Below are 20,591 nucleotides of genomic sequence, written 5' to 3'. Positions count from 1 at the left end.
ATATTCAACTTTCAGATTGAATTTTTTATCTTAATAAATGGGGAATTTGTTATATTTATTATATTAATTTATTATTTTTGCATAGAGACCGGGGTCTCTCCTCAACCACCATCAGTTTGTGCTCAGTTTTCCTTTTATTGACGTTATTTAGCCTTTTCATTTATAAGAAACTTTGATCTGAAGTGATGCAGCCAAATTATATAGGGCTTCCTCAAGACTACTACCCAACTAGTTGTTCAGACAACCAACATGTAATTTTGCACATCCCTAATAACTAAGCCAACCGTATGAATTTATATAGAGTGAGAACATATCTCGTGACCAGTAGTGCTTAACTCTAGAGGGAGATAAAGAAACTGACAGAGCAGAAAGACCTCAAGGCTACCAGAAAGTATTCGCTCACCTGCCATTTCACCAGAATTCTCCACATTCTCCTACACAGCATGGCAGGAAAACTGACCCTGTTGATCCAGACAGAAAATGAGAAAACCTTGAAAGACAATTAAAGATGGGAGAGAATGCAATGAAGTGAGGTAGAGAGAATAAGAAAGGCTCGCCTTTATTGATGCACACTTTCTCTGTTTCTCTCTGTCTTTCTACCTTTTCTAACGCAGCTCCATGCAGCACCAATTTCACATCGCCGGGAGGCTACATAGAGACGCCACAGCAAGCCAGGAGTTGGTACAATATGAATGTGGACTGCACATACACCGTGACAGTCTACATGGGCTATGGGGTGGAAATTCAGGTAAATTCATCACACGGTGCTTTTGTTATTGACCCAGTCTCTGGAAATGATCTAAATTACTGTGGTAATCTAGTTCTGCTCTTTTATTCTTGAAAGGTTAAGTGTGTAATTTCTTTGCCTCCGGCAATAAACAGAATTGCAAAAAAATAATGATTGTTTTTACACAGGTTTTGCGAACAATCTTTCCCTGTCAGGCAATGGTTGGGCAAATGCTCAACCTTCGCCCAAAACTCACCCCATTGGTTGATGGGTTCAGTGTTGCTGTCGAACTGGTTGGAAATGTTTTGTTAGCACCAGAGTGTTACACAGTTATACTCTTTTCAGAAATCAAACTGCGAACAGCTTTCTTACAGTTACCTCTGAATATGAGAAAAGGCATGTTCATTTCATTTTAACATCGGAAAAATGACTACCTTCAGCTTTATGGAGTGCAAACAAAGGTCACGTATAAATGCGGCTGCCTTTTGTACTTAAGCTGACATTAAGGAATGGATGATGTATTTGAATGGTTTGGGTTTTGAACCTTTAGTGATCTGCCTACATAGACAACATTTTATTTTAGAAATATGACTAAAGGGAAGTCTGTGCCAAAAGTTAAAATATGCTGCATTACAAGTTATTCTGGTCAACATAATCCCAGAGTCCATTACAATAAGCTCATTAAATGAATAGTTAATGAATTAAATTCTGTCATGACAACTCTCAAGAGTGTGTCGCATGCTTATGGATATGATAATGTTGATATGTTTGATCTTTTGTTGCTACTGCAGAGCGAGTACAGGACTTGCTACTGCCAATACATACATGACACGCTGCTGTAAGCAAGTTGGACTTGCTGCTCTTCAATATCGCATACGTGAATTAAAAGGTTGAAAGATAGAAAGAGATTTGCTTCTTTAGATCACGCCCATCATGCCACTTCCTGCTTGCGCTGCATGGCCGTGGCCTTCACCTGCTAGATTCCTCTGGGAATCAGGTATTAGTGGTGGCGGGCGGTTGCTGACCTTGCATGTTGAGGGCTGTGCTGGGAGGGAGGGCTCATCACCTGTACAGACCTGACCTGCTGATCCAGACCAAATGGCTAAACCCTCATCAGTCTGAGCTCAGCGGAGGGAGCTCAGGTCGTGGCTCACTCTTCCTTTAATGCCCAGATACTGAACTTTAGACTCCATCTCCCCTGAGAGTTACATCCTGCCGAACTGTCCTGCGGTGATGGAGATGGAGATGAGTCATCTGAGGAAGTACAGCAGCTTTAAGGTGCTCGCTTTTACTGGAGTTCAAATATCATATTTGTAGTGCCACTTCAGAACATCTCTTTCTGTTGAGGATCCATTTCTTGATGAAAGTTGAGTTTGATCTTATTTGACCCAATTATTTGACATTTTTAAACAAATATTTGCCAGTGCCAGATTCCTGTTATCCGGTTAATAATATATTATTATACATGCTGCAGTACAATACAGCATACATGAATTACCCATAGCAGATTTGTACCAGTGGAACTGGGGAAGGTGGAGGGTTTCTGAAAGCACGCTACGCTGCTACAGCAATGCTGACCAAGTATTTGAAAGTTGAGCACACAGATCTTAGGCTACTAATACAGCAGAACCAATCAGCTGTGCCCTATGTGATGCGATGAGAATAATGTGATAAGAAGAAGATTGAGGACCTATCCTGCGCCATCTAGATTTTAATGACTCAACTATATAAATTTAGTCATTTTTATTTTTTTATTTTATTAATATGTTTAACAGATTCAGGAAATGTCAATACAGTATAACTGTATTAACAGTAGTGAAGAGTATTATTAAAACAAAATTCCGTCTTATTAAAATTTGCTCCTTAAAACTGAGCCTAACTTGCTAAATATTAACTGTATTTTCTAATATTTTATTATCTTATTTTCAGTATATTAGTTTGAATGAATGAATGAGTTGTTTACATATAGCGCTTTCATTTTTACTGCTGTACACACTCAAAGCACTTTACACTCATGACAGAGGTTTGTGCTCAGTTTTTCTTTTTCATCACATCCAGCAAGCAATTTTGTATTTAAAAGACGTCTAATAGCTGTCCAAACACAGCCCTATCATCTAGGCTAAAACAAGGCAAAATTTAGGCTGTCAGTGAAAATGTTATAAATGTTTAACCATAGCCCAAGAATAGACTAGTCATCAATAACATGAACATGTCAAGGAAATAAACCCAAAACACTGTAATCACTGTTGACTTTGTGAACATGATGGAATATCATAAATCTTGCAAGCTATTTTGGCAAAAAAGTCATGTAACCAAATTTAGTGTTATTTTTGCTTGAAGTGGGTTACTCATAGCCGGACAATATTGGGTCTGTAGTTAACAGAGACAGTTAAAATGATGTCTATAGCTTACTGGGATACAGTTCACAAGCACATTTTTGGTTAGGCTCCATTTTGGTTAAGATGCTGCCAGTATAGACTGTATAGAGAGCATGGAAGCTCACTAGGGTTTGGAACAAAACCATGATGTATGCCCTCACAAGAATCACCTTCATCCATATGATTAACTGCAGCCTCCTTCATAAAATATACAATAGCCATTACCTCTCTGACCTTCCAGATGGTTTGGCTAATATATCTTGAATAGAAAAGATATACCAAATCACCGTCAACCATCATTCGCAGCTGCTCTCGGTAGGGAGAAAAGGACGGTGAGAGGGAGGGGAGCCTTGTGCCTCATCTCATTCCTCCTCTCCTTGTACAGACTTGTTAACCCAGGACAGTGTATAAATATCTCTCTCTTTTTCAGCAATTATTCAATGTGACTGATATGTGCGGAAGCCACACAGTTCCTCCCCCTAATTAATTGCTTATGGATTATCTGTCCACTCCTTTTGTTTGTTTACGGTATTCTTTAATGCCCTCCTGTTAAACTGTCTCTCAAGCAACTCTTAACTTAATTAAAGCTGGCCCATCCTTCTGCTGATAGACAAAAATAACATTTAATTCAGACAATGCGAGGGGCTGTTTTGCATTTGCCGTGGTCTTACGGCTTAATTTATTTGATCGCTCCTGCTTAAGCGTTCCTCTGATCCAGAAGCCTCTCTAAATGCAGTACAATCCAGTTTTGAGACCTTGTGAATATCTTGGACTTTGAAGGCGGTCATCAGAAAGGTTAAACTGCATTCAAGCCATTTCCGACCTTCAATCGAGAAAGACAGAAAGAGATTTGCTCCTTTTGATCACACCCATCATGCCATTTTCACTTCCTGCTTGCGCTGCATGGCCGTGGCCTTCACCTGCTAGATTCCTCTGGGAATCAGGTATTAGTGGTGGCGGGCGGTTGCTGACCTTGCATGTTGAGGGCTGTGCTGGGAGGGAGGGCTCATCACCTGTACAGACCTGACCTGCTGATCCAGACCAAATGGCTAAACCCTCATCAGTCTGAGCTCAGCGGAGGGAGCTCAGGTCGTGGCTCACTCTTCCTTTAATGCCCAGATACTGAACTTTAGACTCCATCTCCCCTGAGAGTTACATCCTGCCGAACTGTCCTGCGGTGATGGAGATGGAGATGAGTCATCTGAAGAAGTACAGCAGCTTTAAGGTGCTTGCTTTTACTGGAGTTCAAATATCATATTTGTAGTGCCACTTCAGAACATCTCTTTCTGTTGAGGATCCATTTCTTGATGAAAGTTGACCTTATTTGACCCAATTATTTGAGATTTTTTTAACTAATATTTTTTCTCCAGTACCGGATTCCTATTATTTGGTCAATTGTGGGTAATTTCACAACAAACTAAGCTGTTATTGAATACATCATTGATTTACAAAGTTAAATATTAACAAATTAAATCAACAATGCCATTTTGTCTTAAAATATTTCCCAATTAAATCAATATTTCCTCACATTTTTTTATGTAAACAGGCACCGTTCAATAACAATTTAAAAAAAATTACAAGCAAAAGAAGAAATGCAAACAATAAAACAAACATACAACTGAGGTAAATAGCACTTGTGCAAGTTCAAGTAACCTACAGCAGTGTCATAGCCTGAATGCCAGTCGAACATAGCCCTGCCCACAACATTTGAGGTCTGGAAGTTCGGTCTGGACTTGATCCATTGTGGAGCAACTATGCTCAAACCACAGCTGTTCGGACCAATCAAATTGTCGGGCGGGCTTTATAAGATGATAGAGGATGATCAGCAGTAACACAATCATCCAGGTCAGAAAAGAGTGCGTGGGCTGAATTTGTTCTAATCCTAAATGGAGAACTTGTTCTTATAGACGGTTTCAACGGCAACAACATAAACAAACCCTACTGCGCATGCGCACTTTTGTGGCCCAAACTTAACTTCCGGTAGACATCAATAACACCAGAGGATGCGTTATCTTTCTTATGCGTTAGCATCTTTATTTTATTTTATTTATTTATTTGCACATTATGTACATTGGGCGCTATTGTGAATTCCTTCTCTGCTGGCTGATCTTTGTTGATGAATGTTGTTGTATGTTTATGTGTTTATGTGGAGCATTGCTGCAAATCCAATTTCCCCTTGTGGGACAATAAAGGTACTTTGACTTTGACTTTGACTTTAATTTTAATTGTGCACCATTATCTTAATGTATATATTTTTTTGTTTGTTTCAGCATGTTTATTATAAATAATCTCCCATTTATGTCTTTAATATAGAGTGGGAAAACGCCCCACTTAAAGGGTAGGTCACATAACTGAAAATCCTGCCGTTCATTACTCACCGTCATGTTGATCCCAGAGTTTCCGCTAGAAAAAAAGGGTGGGACAGGTGGGACATGTCCCCACCACTTTTTTAAAACATCTTGCTTCACGGATTAACCTAACTAATACAAACAAAACATCTCTGGTTAACTAGAAGAGTATCATTTCATTCGTTTGTTAAATAAGAGGCGATCTGGCGCTTGCTGCCGCTGTTATCAGTGCTGCAGATTTCTCTCGCGGCTCATGCAGTCTTCACACAGACGAGCTTTAATCTAACGCTTAACGCCGTTGCAGAGACTTTCTGTTTGTTCCGGTCAGATCGCGAAACAAAATGCACAAAAACTGTTCATGCTCTTGATGTACAACCACTGATGGTATTCGGTTTTGATGAGAGAAAAAATAGGCTACGAGGGCATATTAGAAACGAGAACTTCTGACAAGTTTAACAGACTAGCAGTGATTAAGCAAAGTGTGCAAATCTATTTGCCTTTATTCACGTGAAAAATCTTGGCACAACACTATTGTGTTTAGATGCAATAATTAAACGCAATTAAAAAATTTAATTATAAACTCAGTATGTCTCATTTAGTTGGTAACATTTAAATTGGCCACCGTGTGAAATTACAAAATCATATAATAGAATATAACAGTTAGTATACTGATAACTGTAAGCAGGTAAGCACAAGGCTACAAGATGTTTTTGAAATCATTAGAGAAAACGACAAAATTACTTATTCACAAAATTACGTGTGTGAATAAGTGCCACCTGTGACCTGTTTAAAATGTGCTTGCACCCGATCATATTCAGTAGAAGGTAAAAAAAAAAAAAAATCCCTTAAACTTTAACATCCCGCTCATGCCCATCGCCGTGATCATCTGTACCAAGCTGGTTGTTTACCGTGTGAGTTCTGAACACTGCACCATGTGCTTATTTAAATCTTTTCGTTTCTACACATATTAGGCTACATATTCCTCATGTCTGTGAGGCAAGCCTGCCGAGTTTCAGTTTATTTGAGACGCGCTTCAGTTCATGAGCAATGAAAGCGATGGCTTCCGCGACCTAGTCTACTTATTTATTTCTAATTTATTAAATACATGCAATTAACCGAAGAAACCTTTATTAAAATTAAGAGACAATTTGTACAAAACGAAAGAAAGGTTTTTTACAAAACAAAACTTAATATTAAACTAAATATAACCACCAAAATCATTTCTGACCCACTTGCATCTTTGCACTTATAGCCTATCATAATCAGATGAAATCTAAAAATAATATTATAATATTTAAACATAAATATGAAGAAAAAAAACATTGTTTAATGGCTACAACAAGTAGTAAGCTACAGATTTATGTCATGTCTGAGCTGGATTTGAACGAACATCATTTTACCGGTGGGTTCATGAGCGCGCGCCTGCGGATTATTGAGCTGATCACACCGGCTCCGCTCCGGTAATTAGTCATTACAGGCTCGTTCTTGATGCTTACACGGGCAGGGCCGGTCTCTCGGGTGCATGGGCTCGGGTAGGGTTGGGCTTTATTTTTTTAAACCGATCTACGCTCCAGTTCTGGCGAAAAATGTAGTGCTGTGCCGGCCTGTTGTCATAAATTGTTCTCGTGATGGAGCGGTAGTGGAGCTCTCTCGGAGCGAGTAAAAACCACAACGCTCCGACTTTTAAAAAAATCGCTCCTCACTCCATTCAAAATCTCGCCGCTCCACTCACTCACTTGATCCCAACCCGTAAGTAGCCTATCTTAAATTGTGTTCCGACAATGAACGAAGGTCTTACGGGTTTGGAACGACATAAGGGTGAGTAATAATGACAGAATTAACATGTTTGTGTGACCTAACCCTTTAAGGACCATATGCCGTTTTCTGTACAGTAGCCTATATAAATGCATGCGCACTCAATGCGTCGGAATAACATGTTTCTTTGTTTCATAATATAAGATTAATGTTGGGAAACTTGTGTCATGTGCTCTCTGCTTGATTTTTAATATTTATATCATGTTAACCAAGAATAGTACGTCAAAATGTATTTCTACTGAGTAGTGCGCATATACTATCCATTAGCCAGACCGATAAACAGACACAGACCGGAAGTTAACTTCGGGCCAGGCGCGTAACTGTAGCAACGCGCGTGCGTTCGATGAAACCGTCTATATGCATTCAACTTTACTATTTCTCTCAAAAATTATGTTCATGTTGGTAAGTACTAGGGGTGTCCCCGACTAAGGATTTACACATTCGAATCAGAATTTTCTAATCTCTCTATGGTCGACCGATAGTGGAATCATCTATGTGTGTGTAAACCATAGACCGTAAAAAATAAATGGTATTTCGGGTTGGGAAGGGCAGGACACTAGTCAGCAGGAGGCTAAGACTATTTTTATTTTACTTTACACACGGCACAAAGCTACCACTTTTAATTAAGTGATCAAAACTAGGCTACACTACAAATTAGTAAATTAACCGTTCTCTCATAACATTTAAAAGCCGCGATCGAAACACAGCACATCACACAAATATATAAAATATATAATTTTGATAAATAAACCTAAAAAATTACCTGCCTAGAAAGCCTAGGAAAAGAACACTTTGAGTGTGTTTATATGCACGTTCTTAAGCTGATTATGCCTAAAGGGGGTTGCACACCGGACTGAAGCTCAGCGCCATGTTTCAGGGATCTCACACTGGACTGAAGCTCAGCGCCGTGTCTCAGGTATCTCACACCAGGCAGACGTGAACGTTATACGCGCAAGCTCAATTTTGAATCGACTTCTGACAGAAGAGCTGCACGATGAGTGTATCTTGTAGCACAGGGTGAAATCAGTACATTCACGATTTGAGGGAAATATACATTAAATCGCCGCTGACAGGCATCGAATGCCACCGGGCATTCATGAATTTTAAAGGCGCGGCGCATCCGGTGCGAAGCTCAGTGCCCTTAAAGGGGTGATCGCTCAGCGCCGTGACACGTCTTTATAACACTAATATTGAGCACCCCCATATTGACAAAATAGTATGATCCTTGTTTCATAACACCCGCGAAGATTCGACCATGAGATCAGTGGTCGAATCCGGTCCTGCGTATCGATGCATCGAATCTTCGACTATTAGGGGTCACCCCTAGTAAGTACTCAGTGTATCCTGAAATTCTTTTTACAAAACCGGCAAAGAATACACTCATCATCTTCTTCTTCTACTTCCAGCGTGTGTGCAGACATTTATGCGTCGCTCAAGTCAACATACGTCATTTACTCCGTTGCTCTGATTGGTTGTAGCTCTACCAATTGAGTGCAGAAACATTTTGTTTCGTGTTTTTTTTTTAAACACCCCATAATCACAGCTCAATGGAACAAAATCAGACTCATATTATAACTAATGTCAAACATCCAAGTAAACATTAAGAATTTGACGTTAATTTGTAATCATATAAGTAACAAAAGGAGAGAATTCTTTTATTCCGTGAAAGTAGATGGGGACCAGGAATGGCTTTGATTTTATTGTTTATTTTACTGTTTATGTGGTATCAGGTAACTTTAGACATCCCTGGTGTCTGTAAAGTTTCATGTTCAACTTTAAGCTTCAGATGAAGACAATCACAATTATTGAGACAATACATTGTAAATCGCTCCATTAGTAGTTGATTGCCATTACAGCTAAACATACCGGGGGGAAAAAGCTATCCTTTTTAAGTGTCTTGAATTTCAGGTCCTAATGTATTAGTGCCTGAATGTACAGTTTAATGTAATGATCTTTACACTGATGTTGCCCGCAAGCAAGACATATCTTGTCTAGGGCTGAGCAGAAAAAATAGCTTGTCCTCATTCCCAATTCTGTTTTGGACAGAGAGTAGATGTTTAATATGGCAGCCTGGTGCTTGGAGATCACTTTTGTCCACTCAGCCATGACAGTTGCCATGACTCTGGGTATTATCACTGCTTGTAAACAATTACCAAGTTAATAAGAGAGCAAGATGGCACATTGGAAATTTAATGAGTCTGAATCTTGGGGTGCCGAGGAGCGCAGGCTATCAGCTATAGCTTCGAGCTATTCACCCAATTTTTCAACGTGGACGTAAGCTATTTCCTGTGAACGTGCAAGACTTCCTAATATTATTCACATTGCAGCTGTATAACTAAAAGAATAACAGAGTGCAATAACATTTCAGTTTGCGACATCAATTGCGGTCTTACTGCAGCTAAACAGGAAGCTTTGCGCGTTTAAGTTAATTGAATTCCTACCTTGTTTAAAAAAAAAAAAATGCTATTGGTCAAGCAAACAGATTGTCGCACCTTAAACTTGTGCCATTGGTTAAACCACTGTTGCTGGGTCAGCCTGGTCGATGCATAAACAAACAGAGCATTGTTTTGATAGAGCCATATTGTTTATGCTTTTCGTCTATACACATTAATCTATTGTTAGAGAATTAATTATTTGACCATGAAAAAAATGTATGCACTTCAGCCTATAATAAGACAAATCTCAACACCCTCTAGTATCTGTGCCAGATTATACATTATTTTCCTGATTGTATTAAACTCCACACTAAGTAGTGCAACTGCTTGTATATTTATCTTTTATTAGAAATATGCGTTTTCTTTTTCTTGTTACTTATACAGCCATTTTAGGTGTTGATTGCCAATCTATTTTCATCTGTTCTCCTCTCTAGAACTGTGCGACCTTGTTATCATCCCACCTACAAAAAATAAGACAGAAATAACATCCACCTTCATTGGCAGCGCTAAGGTGGGGCTTGGCAGGGATTAACCTGTTCTGTTTTCATTAACAAATAATTAAATAAATATGAATATGTATTTTTTAATGTGCCTATAAAAGGTGTATAAACAATAATCTTGATGGGGGGAGTCGATTATGCTGCACTTGCAGGTATGGATTTCATTAGCAATCATTCTAAATTCATCATCATCAACCAGTCGTCAGTCATCAGGTTTTAACCCCTTAAGTGTCACCCCCTTTTGGGGGGTAGAGCTGAAAAGGGGATGCCCTGATACTCATTTTTAAAAACACACTTGGAAGTTTCTTGTACATGTGAAAGAAGTTGAATAAAATGTAAAACAAAAAAGTTATAGGTGTTTGAGTTTGTTGTAATAAAAAAGTAATTTAATATTAATTTATATTTTATTTAAAAAATATATTAAAAAAATGTGTTGAATTTAATTTCATGTCAAATGAAAAGCCTTAAGTCTAAATAAGTTGTGTTCCAGATTTGACATTGATATCACAAAAAATGAGGTTTCTGTGTTATTTTTAGTCGCTATACCAACACTGTCCACTAGTCATGCTCCTTGTATGATTTGTAATGGACTGATTTGATTTACATTTTTTTGTCACAGTTTTTCAAACAGCAATAAAACATTCCAGATAGGTTGTAAATTATGTTTTAAACCATAATGTGACATATAAAAAAATGTATATGACCATATACAATAATACAACTACTACTGAAACCACATTGTACAGGAATTTAGCTTTTTTTTTGTGCTAAATTTTCTTGTCACAAATTAATGAATTACTGTCACTACATAATTTTAAATATAACACAGTGGTCAAATATGAAAAATACAATCTCTAAGGTCACCAATGATATATAGTTTGTCAAGTTTAGTATTAGTTTAGTAATATTAGTTTAGGTTTAGTATAGAATATTACGGTTTTAAATATGTAATGGCTTTGGGCCCACCAGTTGGCCAGTGACACTTAAGGGGTTAATAAATCAATATTGATTCAAAGAACTTATAAGGAAATAGAGGTGTTTAGCAAAATTGATAACGTAACATAAATAACATAAATACACTGATTCGGTATAGTTTTAAGGTAAATTGTTATAAATAAAAGGCAATATTAGGATATTGCAATTATTGATGCATTTAAAGGAAATGTGTTTGGGGGGCTATATAACAACCCTGCTGTGGAATTTCTTTTTAGAGGCTTTGTTAGAATCAGTGCTAGATAAATAACAACCTGCATGTTGATAAGTTGCTAGATGTTCATTACATGCACAATTCAATTATTTTATTTTATTAATCCCTAAAAATACAAAAAATACAACAACAACAAAAAAACCTGGAGCTGCCCTTCCCTACCTCTAAACTAAGAAACAGCAGTGCAAAATGTAAGGTCCCGGGTACTACTTTATTATAGAAACATTGTTTTTTATATTATTAAAAGATAAGACTACAGTCTGCTACTTTTTGGATTCTGATCAGTGCAAAGAAAAGCTCTTAAATTGAAAAAGAAAAGCTCTAAATAGTTCAGCCAAAAATCCTGTCATCATGTACTCTCGCTTATGTCCGTCCAAACATGTATGACTGTCTGTCTTAAAATTTTTTTTTTTTTTTTTAATGACCAGTTTTATTTAGGACCCTGTTGACTTTATTTGTACAAATAGTTTGTCAAACTATCTTCTGTGTTCTGCAGAAAAAGGTTACAGGTTTGGGATGACATGAATACCAAAATGAAATGATGATAGAATTGTAATTTGTGGTTGAACTCCCTTTAATAAAAGAGCGAAATTACTGTGGTATTTTTGACATATTTCAGTCAGCTAAAGATTTTTGTTAGTTGTAAAATTGAAGTCGTGATTCAAATACCAACCATGTGGCCATTTCATGAGGAATGAAGCAGCTGACATTCAGATGGATGGAGTTATCTGCTTCACAGTTTGTAGATTTCTGCTTTTGTATTATTCATTCTCGGCTCTTCGGCCAAACGCTTGGCTTATTATTAGCATCTCCGTGCTGCCTGAGCAATTTAGTCTTTTTAACTGTGCTGTCTCCCCTTCATGCTGACTCATCAGTGCAGTGATAACACGTCCCGAGTCTGGATATTTCTTGCCTAAATGGATCCACAGATATTCCAGAGTGTGCGCAGAAACCATCAATGCGATCCATGGATTACTGGGGATTGGATATAAGGATTTGATGCACCGTGAGCAGTTAGAGGGTCAAAACTCAAGTAGCTATCCACTGGACTGAGAGGGATCCATAAGTCGTCTCCAGAACCATGGGTGGCGCAGGATATTGACCGAGGGTCGATACTCTCAACTGCTCTGGATTAAGTGGGTCCACTGTACAGTCCAATAAATATAGTTTGGTCTCCAGCCTGTTTGAGCTGATAGCTGAGATTGATTTGGATGCATTTGTCAACCTGGACAGTTAAACACCCAGAAGTCTGTTGACAGGGTCCCTTCAAAATGTCAGTTTAACAGAATGCATTGCTTAAGGAGATTTTTGGTCCTCTGCAAGGATGTTCTTCAATTGTCAAGGACTATGTGTTTATCTCTTTGGATTTGCTGTGAAATAGTGGTCATAATTGGATCGATGAAAAGAGTGTCCATGATGGAAATTGTTTAAAATGTTCTTAAAAATGCACTGTTTGTATTCATGTTGGAATCATATGGGTTTGAAGAAACTCCATATACATTTAAATATCTACAATTAAAAACATTTAAGTCTAATGATGATCGTATGATACTTTGGAGTGTAAAATTTGATGCTACACAACTTTTGTTTCAATTAACTCCCTGCTTTTTTAATTATGATATCAGAACTTATTAGTTTTTCCTAAAATGCTCTTTCTAACGAACCTAGGGTGTTTCGGGGCGCTGGATGGATCTTGGATATCCCAGTGAAATTGTGCTCAGTATTAGTTCCAAAATATACTTTGTGGGGTCTCTTATTTGGTTTCTCAATTTGGTCCTCATCCACCAGATGTAACATGTAAATCCTTAAATATTCACATCGTTCTTCTTTTTCTTTTTTTAGATGTTTGAGTGGAGTTATTGCACCGGTCTCTGATCAAAGCTGCTCTCAGTGCTGTACATCTGAGGTTTTGAGCCAATTCACTTCACACGTCAGTGTTTGAAGTATCATTCTCCTCAATAGCATGAATCAATAACCTCAGACAGCACAATTTCATCTGCCCTCCTCCACAGCTCACTTATAACTAGAGGGCTAATGGTCAAGCTTTATTAATAGCCTGTCACTTGTTTTCATGAGCCCTGTCCTCTATGCTGTCTCAGTTTGTAGCGCTGCCTGTACCGGACGCTGCTCGTGCCCAGAACTAAACACTGATGTTATTTTACAATAGGATGTGTAGAAATGAGATCCTATTGTTTTGCAGAGGACTTCCTCTCTTCTCATTTCCAGTAATCTTATCCCTTGCAGGGGGATACTTCAATGTGGCTTAATCTTTTGTAGATTTAAGACATAAAAGTAAAGGCCTTAACCAGCCTGGAGAGATTTGTGCTAAACTCATTTGAATCTGAATAGCGCGGTTTATGGAATGAGGTTATAACAAGGCCACTCTCCTAATTTTCCCGTTTCGCTCAAAGCCGCCAGGAACCTTTTGCTGTTTCATGAAGGGGAACACAATGAATTAATGTACAATAATATAGTTGAAAGGGTTTTATGACTGCTATCATTCACAAAACGTATCCAGTATTTCCCAAATGTAACCGCAAATGATCTTCTAATGGCACAAAAATCAAACGGTCTTGAGGATAAAGTCTATAGTTAAGGTTGTCTCTAAACCAGAATTTCAGTACAGACCTATTATGTCCCTTTTTACACGATGGAAGTCTCAGGTGTTCCCAGAATGTGCCTGTGAAGTTTCAGCTCAAAATACCCCACAGATCATTTTATCATACCATGTTGTAAATGCATTTTTTGAGTGAAAAGAAAAATTCTTTTTTCATATATATTTTGATACAAATGAGCTGCTTCTTTCCATAAAAGGCGGAGCCTGTACAGCTCGTGCCTCAAACAGATACTCTACCACAAATAATCTGTTTGGTTTTGATTATCATCTCTATCGTGGCCATGCTTACGTGACATCGCAGTTCTTCGTAATCATGAAAGGTTTTTGCATATTAAAGCCATATCAGTCTAAACTTCTGATACATGGTGAGCACACACACCCGAAGCACACACACAGAAAGCTGCCTGCCAGATTTTTACCACAATGGGATGGTTTTGTACACACTGCAGACACATAAATATGTTCAAAAACAAGATAAAAATTTATTTTACATAATATGCCCCCTTTAAACGGTTGATGAATTGAGAAATCAACTTTCCCTTGAGCTTGTGATATAAGAATATCCTGTACGTTTCAGAGCTGAAAACTTCCTTGTTAGTCAAAGAAAAGCTTTTATAGACACCAGGCCCAGAAAACAATTGCGTGCGCATCTTTACGTCGTCGAGCGACGAAACACCACCTCTACAGAATAATAAGCATGTCTAATTCAGTAGCCCCACCCACCGACTCATGGAGCTGTTCGGATCGCGTTAGCCTGCAGCAATAAACATGCTGAAGAAGATAGCCAGATATTGCGCTATTCCTGGTTGTGGAAGAACACAGTCGCTGCATAAGCTTCCTTTGGATCCTAATATTAGGAATATTATTTTATTATTTAGGAATAATATTTTTATTTTTTATTTTTAATAAAGTTCCAGCTCACGTGGGGAAGACATTTCACTGCAGAATCGTTTGTAAACAAATCTTAGGTCGATGCAGAGTTTGCAGACATTTGAGATTAAAACAGAATGCTGTGCCTTTTCTTTCTTTCTTTCTTTCTTTCTTTCTTTCTTTCTTTCTTTCTTTCTTTCTTTCTTTCTTTCTTTCTTTCTTTCTTTCTTTCTTTCTTTCTTTCTTTCTTTCTTTCTTTCTTTCTTTCTTTCTTTCTTTCTTTCTTTCTTTCTTTCTTTCTTTCTTTCTTTCTTTCTTTCTTTCTTTCTTTCTTTCTTTCTTTCATACAGTATATATTTTGTACACACATATCTATACATAACATACACACACTCTTTATATTGGATATATTGGCCTTCTATATTGGATCCGACACGAATGGTGCAACACACTTATGTGAGTAAAACATGTTTTTATATGTAATAGTATTACATTGTTATATTTTTTTGTCAGTGCTAGATATATTAGTATGTGTCTAACAGAACATACCTTTAGCATGCTGGACTCAGACATGTATGGGCCAGGGCTCGCAAAGTATGCAAAATATGTATGGGCCAGGGCCTGGCAAAGGCCTGGCCCATACATATGTGTTTATGTGCATATGTGCTGTATATGTGCATACGGGCTATGTGTTTTTTCCAGATGGGTTACCAAAACATAAGCCCGTTGTCAGGCTGATGAATCTGAAATAGTGAAATTATTTTCCTTTCTTAATCTGTGCTCTTGACTTGACATTTGAAGGGTGCACGTGCGGTTCACGCTTATATCGGACAGGCCATGTAATACAAAAATAATAGTCCAATTAATTGCAGGTGGATGAGAAATAAATAATTGTGTTTGTTTACTAAAGACATTTACGAGCCCTGTGATCGAGAACAAAATTCCAGTTGCCGCTTTCAAAACAATTTCTCCCTCATGTGAACTAAACTGACACCGGAGCTGAAGCTCATTAATGATGCAAATCTTCTCCAATCCTAGCCGTGGGCGTTTACTTCTAAGTCCCCAGTGCTGCACATCCATCAAAACCCAGCGTTCAGGAGAGAGCCTCGAAAACAGTGTATAAAATGGCCTATTACTTATTACACACAAATGTCATTAGTTGACCTCAGACAACAGTATAAAAAAATTAAAAAGCCAGTTCATGACACCTTTAATGCTGGTGATTCTAAATATACATTTTTGATACAACAGAAGAAAATAATGTGCTAATGAACTCTTAATGAAATAAGTTAAATTGAATTAAGTGAAATTTCAACAAATAAATATCAAGTTGAATTAGTGTAGCTCTGTGTTTCTCATGTAAGTAATAATTGCTCCGGGTGTGTTCAATTGTAATCCAATTTATAAAACAAGCACATTCCAAGCAATCCAATGATTAAAAACACTAGAATCAATGTGTCCAAAAGCAGTATCAAGTATACAGCTGTCATATCCACGTTCTGTTTGTGTTAGTTTTCATGGACTATCCGTTGGTTTCATTGTCTTCCTTTGTTCTATTTTCCCGCCACAATCTGTCACCATGGACACTGATGACATTAATTACAGCTGTTCGTCATTTTAGCTAATCATCTGTGTATTTAAGTTCCTGCTTGTTTTCAGTTTGTGTGTCTGGTATTGTCTGTGCTTAAGTGCACACTGTTGTGCACCTTGCCTTCTTCTTTGTTAATAAATCTTGTATTTACCTTTACCGTATCCTCATCTTCATCTTCCTCTGGCCTCAGCGTTACAACAACAAACATTCAGAAAGAATAATAAATAAATAAAATGTGTGCAAAATGAAACGGATTAAATTGTAAAATTTTGTTAAACAAAAACCTTAAAACATAGGGTTACATAACACAACTCAAACATAGCACGTAAAGGGATAGTTCACTCATGTCATCCTAGGTGTATATGACATTCTTCTTTCAGACGAATAAAAGTTATATTAAAAAAGCCCTAGCTAATCCAAGCTTTATAATGGCAGGGATCTGTCCGTCAAATAACGTGCTCCACATGGCTCTGGGTGGTAAATTAAAGGCCTTCTGAAGCAAATCGTCGTGTTTGTAAGAAAAATATTCATATTTAAAACTTTATAAAGTAAAGTTTCGGCTGATCGTCTTCCGTCTTCAGTTTATGGAAAAAGTGTTGAAAGTGCCTCTGATGTTCATAGGCTTACACTAGCAGGTACACTCGTCAGACGTCGCGTACGCATCTTAAACTCCAAGAAGGCACTTTCCACACTTTTCCTCTTTTTCCTTCCATTTCCATAATGATATTTTTTTAAATCTTTTTTCTAACAATATCTTTATTGACTTTATTTGGCTTTATTTGGCTGACAAAAATGAAGATATCACACAAAAGGTTTTTATTAAAAATGAAAAATAACCATATTTATTTAAAACATGATTGGAGGCCATTTCTGTTCAAAATCTTTATAGGTTTCAAGGCAACCAGAGAGGCATTCCTTTAGATTTTGCTTCTATTTTCCTTTCCTTGTTTCAATGGTATGAAGCGTATAATCATAGCACAACGTCAAAATAACAAAGAATCACACTTGATTATAATCAATCCATTTAACCTTATTACGTTTTACCCAAACTGACTTTAATTATGAATGTGAGGCATGCCATTCTAAATTGATAAGGTAATGTGCATGTAACTGCATAGATTACATGCCAGCCATGAGACACCCTTGAGTGTTTATACCAATATCATCTCCCATTGCCCTTGATGAATGCAGGGCGTCTAGTGTACAATAAGCTTCATGAATTAGAATGCAGGGGCACCTGAGTGAGGAAACTCGGTTAATTTATCAGCGTCCATCGGAATTAATTACAGATCCGGAGTGTGAAAGTCAGCCGTGCCTAATCACATGGGCGCACCGTCCCACAAGCGTCATTTATTTCAAGGTGCACCGCCCCATGGCTTATTTGAAACCAGTGTTAGTGCACTCCCTTGCAGCTCTCCTCTTGACTAATTGTGTTTGTCCTGGCGATGCGCTTTTTTGTCCTGCCTGTTCTCTCTGACTGATTGGTTCTGTCTTTTTCGTCACAGATATCTGAGGAGAGTGTCGCACTTCTCTGTGTCTCGCTTGAGATCAGCAAACAGTGTGCCTTATCTGCACTTTGTGTTCAGTAAACGTCATCTGGAGTTGGTGCACTTTGTAAATGTGTTACTTTATCAAATATAAAAATGTGTGGTTTATTGTTAAATTTATATTTTTGAAATTGACAATATTTATAATAATTATAATATTATAATATACATAGCTAAATTATATTTTGCAGAGTATAGTGTATATAAATGTAAAATATAGGTAACACTTCAGTTTAGGGTCCAATTCTACTATACTATTAACTAGTTGCTTATTCGCATGATTATTACTAGAATATTCGCTGTTTATTAGTACTTATAAAGCATATATTAATGCCGTATTCATCATGGTCTACATCCCTTAAAGGGGTGATAATTTGAGAAATCAACTTTCCCTGAGCTTGTGAAATATAAAAGGTCATGGTAATCTAAGAATATCTTGTAAGTTTCAGAGCTGAAAACTTCCCTGTTAGTCAAATAAAAGTTTTTATAAACACCAGGTTCAGAAAATGATCGTGTTTTCATCTTGACGTCATTGTGTGGTGAAACACCGCCTCGACAGAATAATAAGCATGTCTAATTCAGTAGCCCTACCCACCGACTCATGGAGCTGTTCGGATCGTGCTAGCCAGCAGCAATAAACATGCGGAAGAAGATAGCCAGATATTTTGCTATTACTGGATGTGGAAGAACACAGTCGCTGCATAAGCTTCCTTCCGATCCTAATATTAGGAATGTGTGATACTTCATTTATTTTTAATGAAGTTCCAGCTCACAGTGGGGAAGACATTATGCATGTGTTCACTTCATTTCACTGCGGAATCGTTTGTAAACAAGTCTCATATTGAGATTAAAACAGAATGCTGTGCCTTCTATATTGGATCCGACAGGACACACACTTGTGTGAGTAAAAAAATGTCTTTTTTATGTAGTTCCAGAGCTATGTGTTTTCCAGACGGGCTACCAAAATGTACACCTGTCGGCAGGCCCCTGAATCTCAAATAGTGAAATATTCCTTTCTTGCATGCCCGCGGTTCACGCTTATATCCTCCGATTGGGCAGGCCAAGTAATACAAAAATAATATTCCAATCATGAGTGGATGACAGATAAATCATTTTATTTGTTTAATAAAGACGTTTATTAGCCCTGTGATCGAGAGAATCATTCTGGTTGCGCTTTCAAAACAATCCCTCCCTCATGTGAACTAAACTGACAGGGGAGCTGAAGCTCATAAAATATGCAAATCTTTTCCAATTCTAGCCGTGGGCGTTTACTTCCAAGTCTCCATTGCGGCACGCCCATCAAAACCCAGCGTTCAGAAGACAACCTCAAAACCAGTGTAGAAAATGGCCTATTACTTATTAGTTATGATGTGTTTCAATGTAAAAACCATACAAACGTCATTAGTTGATCTCAGACAACAGTATACTTTTTTTTAAAAAGCTAGTTCATGACACTTTTAACCTTACCCAATACCTAAACTTAACTATATATTTTATAACTATGTATATATATATATATATATATATATATATATATATGTATATATATATATCTTTTTTTTTAAATGTATACTGTTGTCTGAGGTCAACTAATGACGTTTGTGTGGTTTTTACATTCAAACACATCATAAGTAATAGGCTATTTTCTAAACTGGTTTTGAGGTTGTCCTCTGAACACTGAGTTTTGATGGGCGTGACGCTCTGGACACTTAGAAGTAAACGCCCACGGCTAGGATTGGAGAAGATTGAAGAAGATTGTCATTTTAGAGTCATTTTACTTGATTTAGAAGATTTAAAACCCTTTCAAACTTTCAAATGCAGAATGACCACCCACATCAATACTACATTGTATACCAGCTGGTATGTGCTAGTTGGAAATATGAGCATATGCTAATATGAGACATTTAATATGCTACAAAATATTTTTGTTAGGTTATATAAAAGAACAAATGAGCAAATTACAAAAACAATACTACATTTAAAAAATCTATTTTTTTCAGATACAGAAGGTTTATTTATTATGTATACATGTATTTAACATCTGTAGTTGTTTGATTAATATTAATGACAGACAGGTATTTAATTGGGCTCCTGAATGCATGGATGCATGTAATATTCTGACACATATCCAGTTATTACCCACCTGTTTACCTTACACTTAAGCCATAACGACTGTGTTCATGCAAGATTACCTTGCATTTAGTAAAGGCTGGATAGGCACGCTCTCTCGTGTCATTCAACACGATTCCGCCTATCCCACCTTCACTAAATGCAAGTTATTCGATAAGGAATTGTAATTGAATTGTTGTAATTTTGTGATACGATTTAATTTGGCTGTAGGCTGAAATTATATTCAACCTGCCAAAGTGGCTAGTGGGAGTGGCAGCCTTACCCAGCACAGCTGAAATCTACCCACATTTGACAGGTGGGTGTTATTGTCAAGCCCTGTATGTATCAGCAAGGCTTGGTCTTCTCTTTATTTTAATGCCTTCTGTCTTTTTGCATGTTTTGCTGTTTTTATGCTCTAAACCTGCACTGTTGTTTCCATGGTATCCA

The 20,591-nt window shown here is 37.5% G+C and overlaps 1 protein-coding gene across 2 annotated transcripts in view; it reads left to right on the top strand.

Moving 5' to 3' along the window:
* The window catches only part of sez6b (seizure related 6 homolog b), a 244,640-nt gene that overhangs the window by 130,679 nt on the left and 93,370 nt on the right, over window positions 1–20,591 (top strand). For both annotated transcript variants that reach the window (XM_067450669.1, XM_067450670.1), the window contains one exon: window positions 615–748. In XM_067450669.1, the coding sequence (XP_067306770.1) occupies window positions 615–748 (134 nt within the window). The remainder of the gene's footprint in view (window positions 1–614; window positions 749–20,591) is intronic.

This window comes from Pseudorasbora parva, chromosome 8 (assembly GCF_024679245.1).
Source record: "Pseudorasbora parva isolate DD20220531a chromosome 8, ASM2467924v1, whole genome shotgun sequence".
Lineage (NCBI taxonomy): Eukaryota > Metazoa > Chordata > Actinopteri > Cypriniformes > Gobionidae > Pseudorasbora > Pseudorasbora parva.
This window is presented reverse-complemented; position numbering and strand designations above follow the sequence as displayed.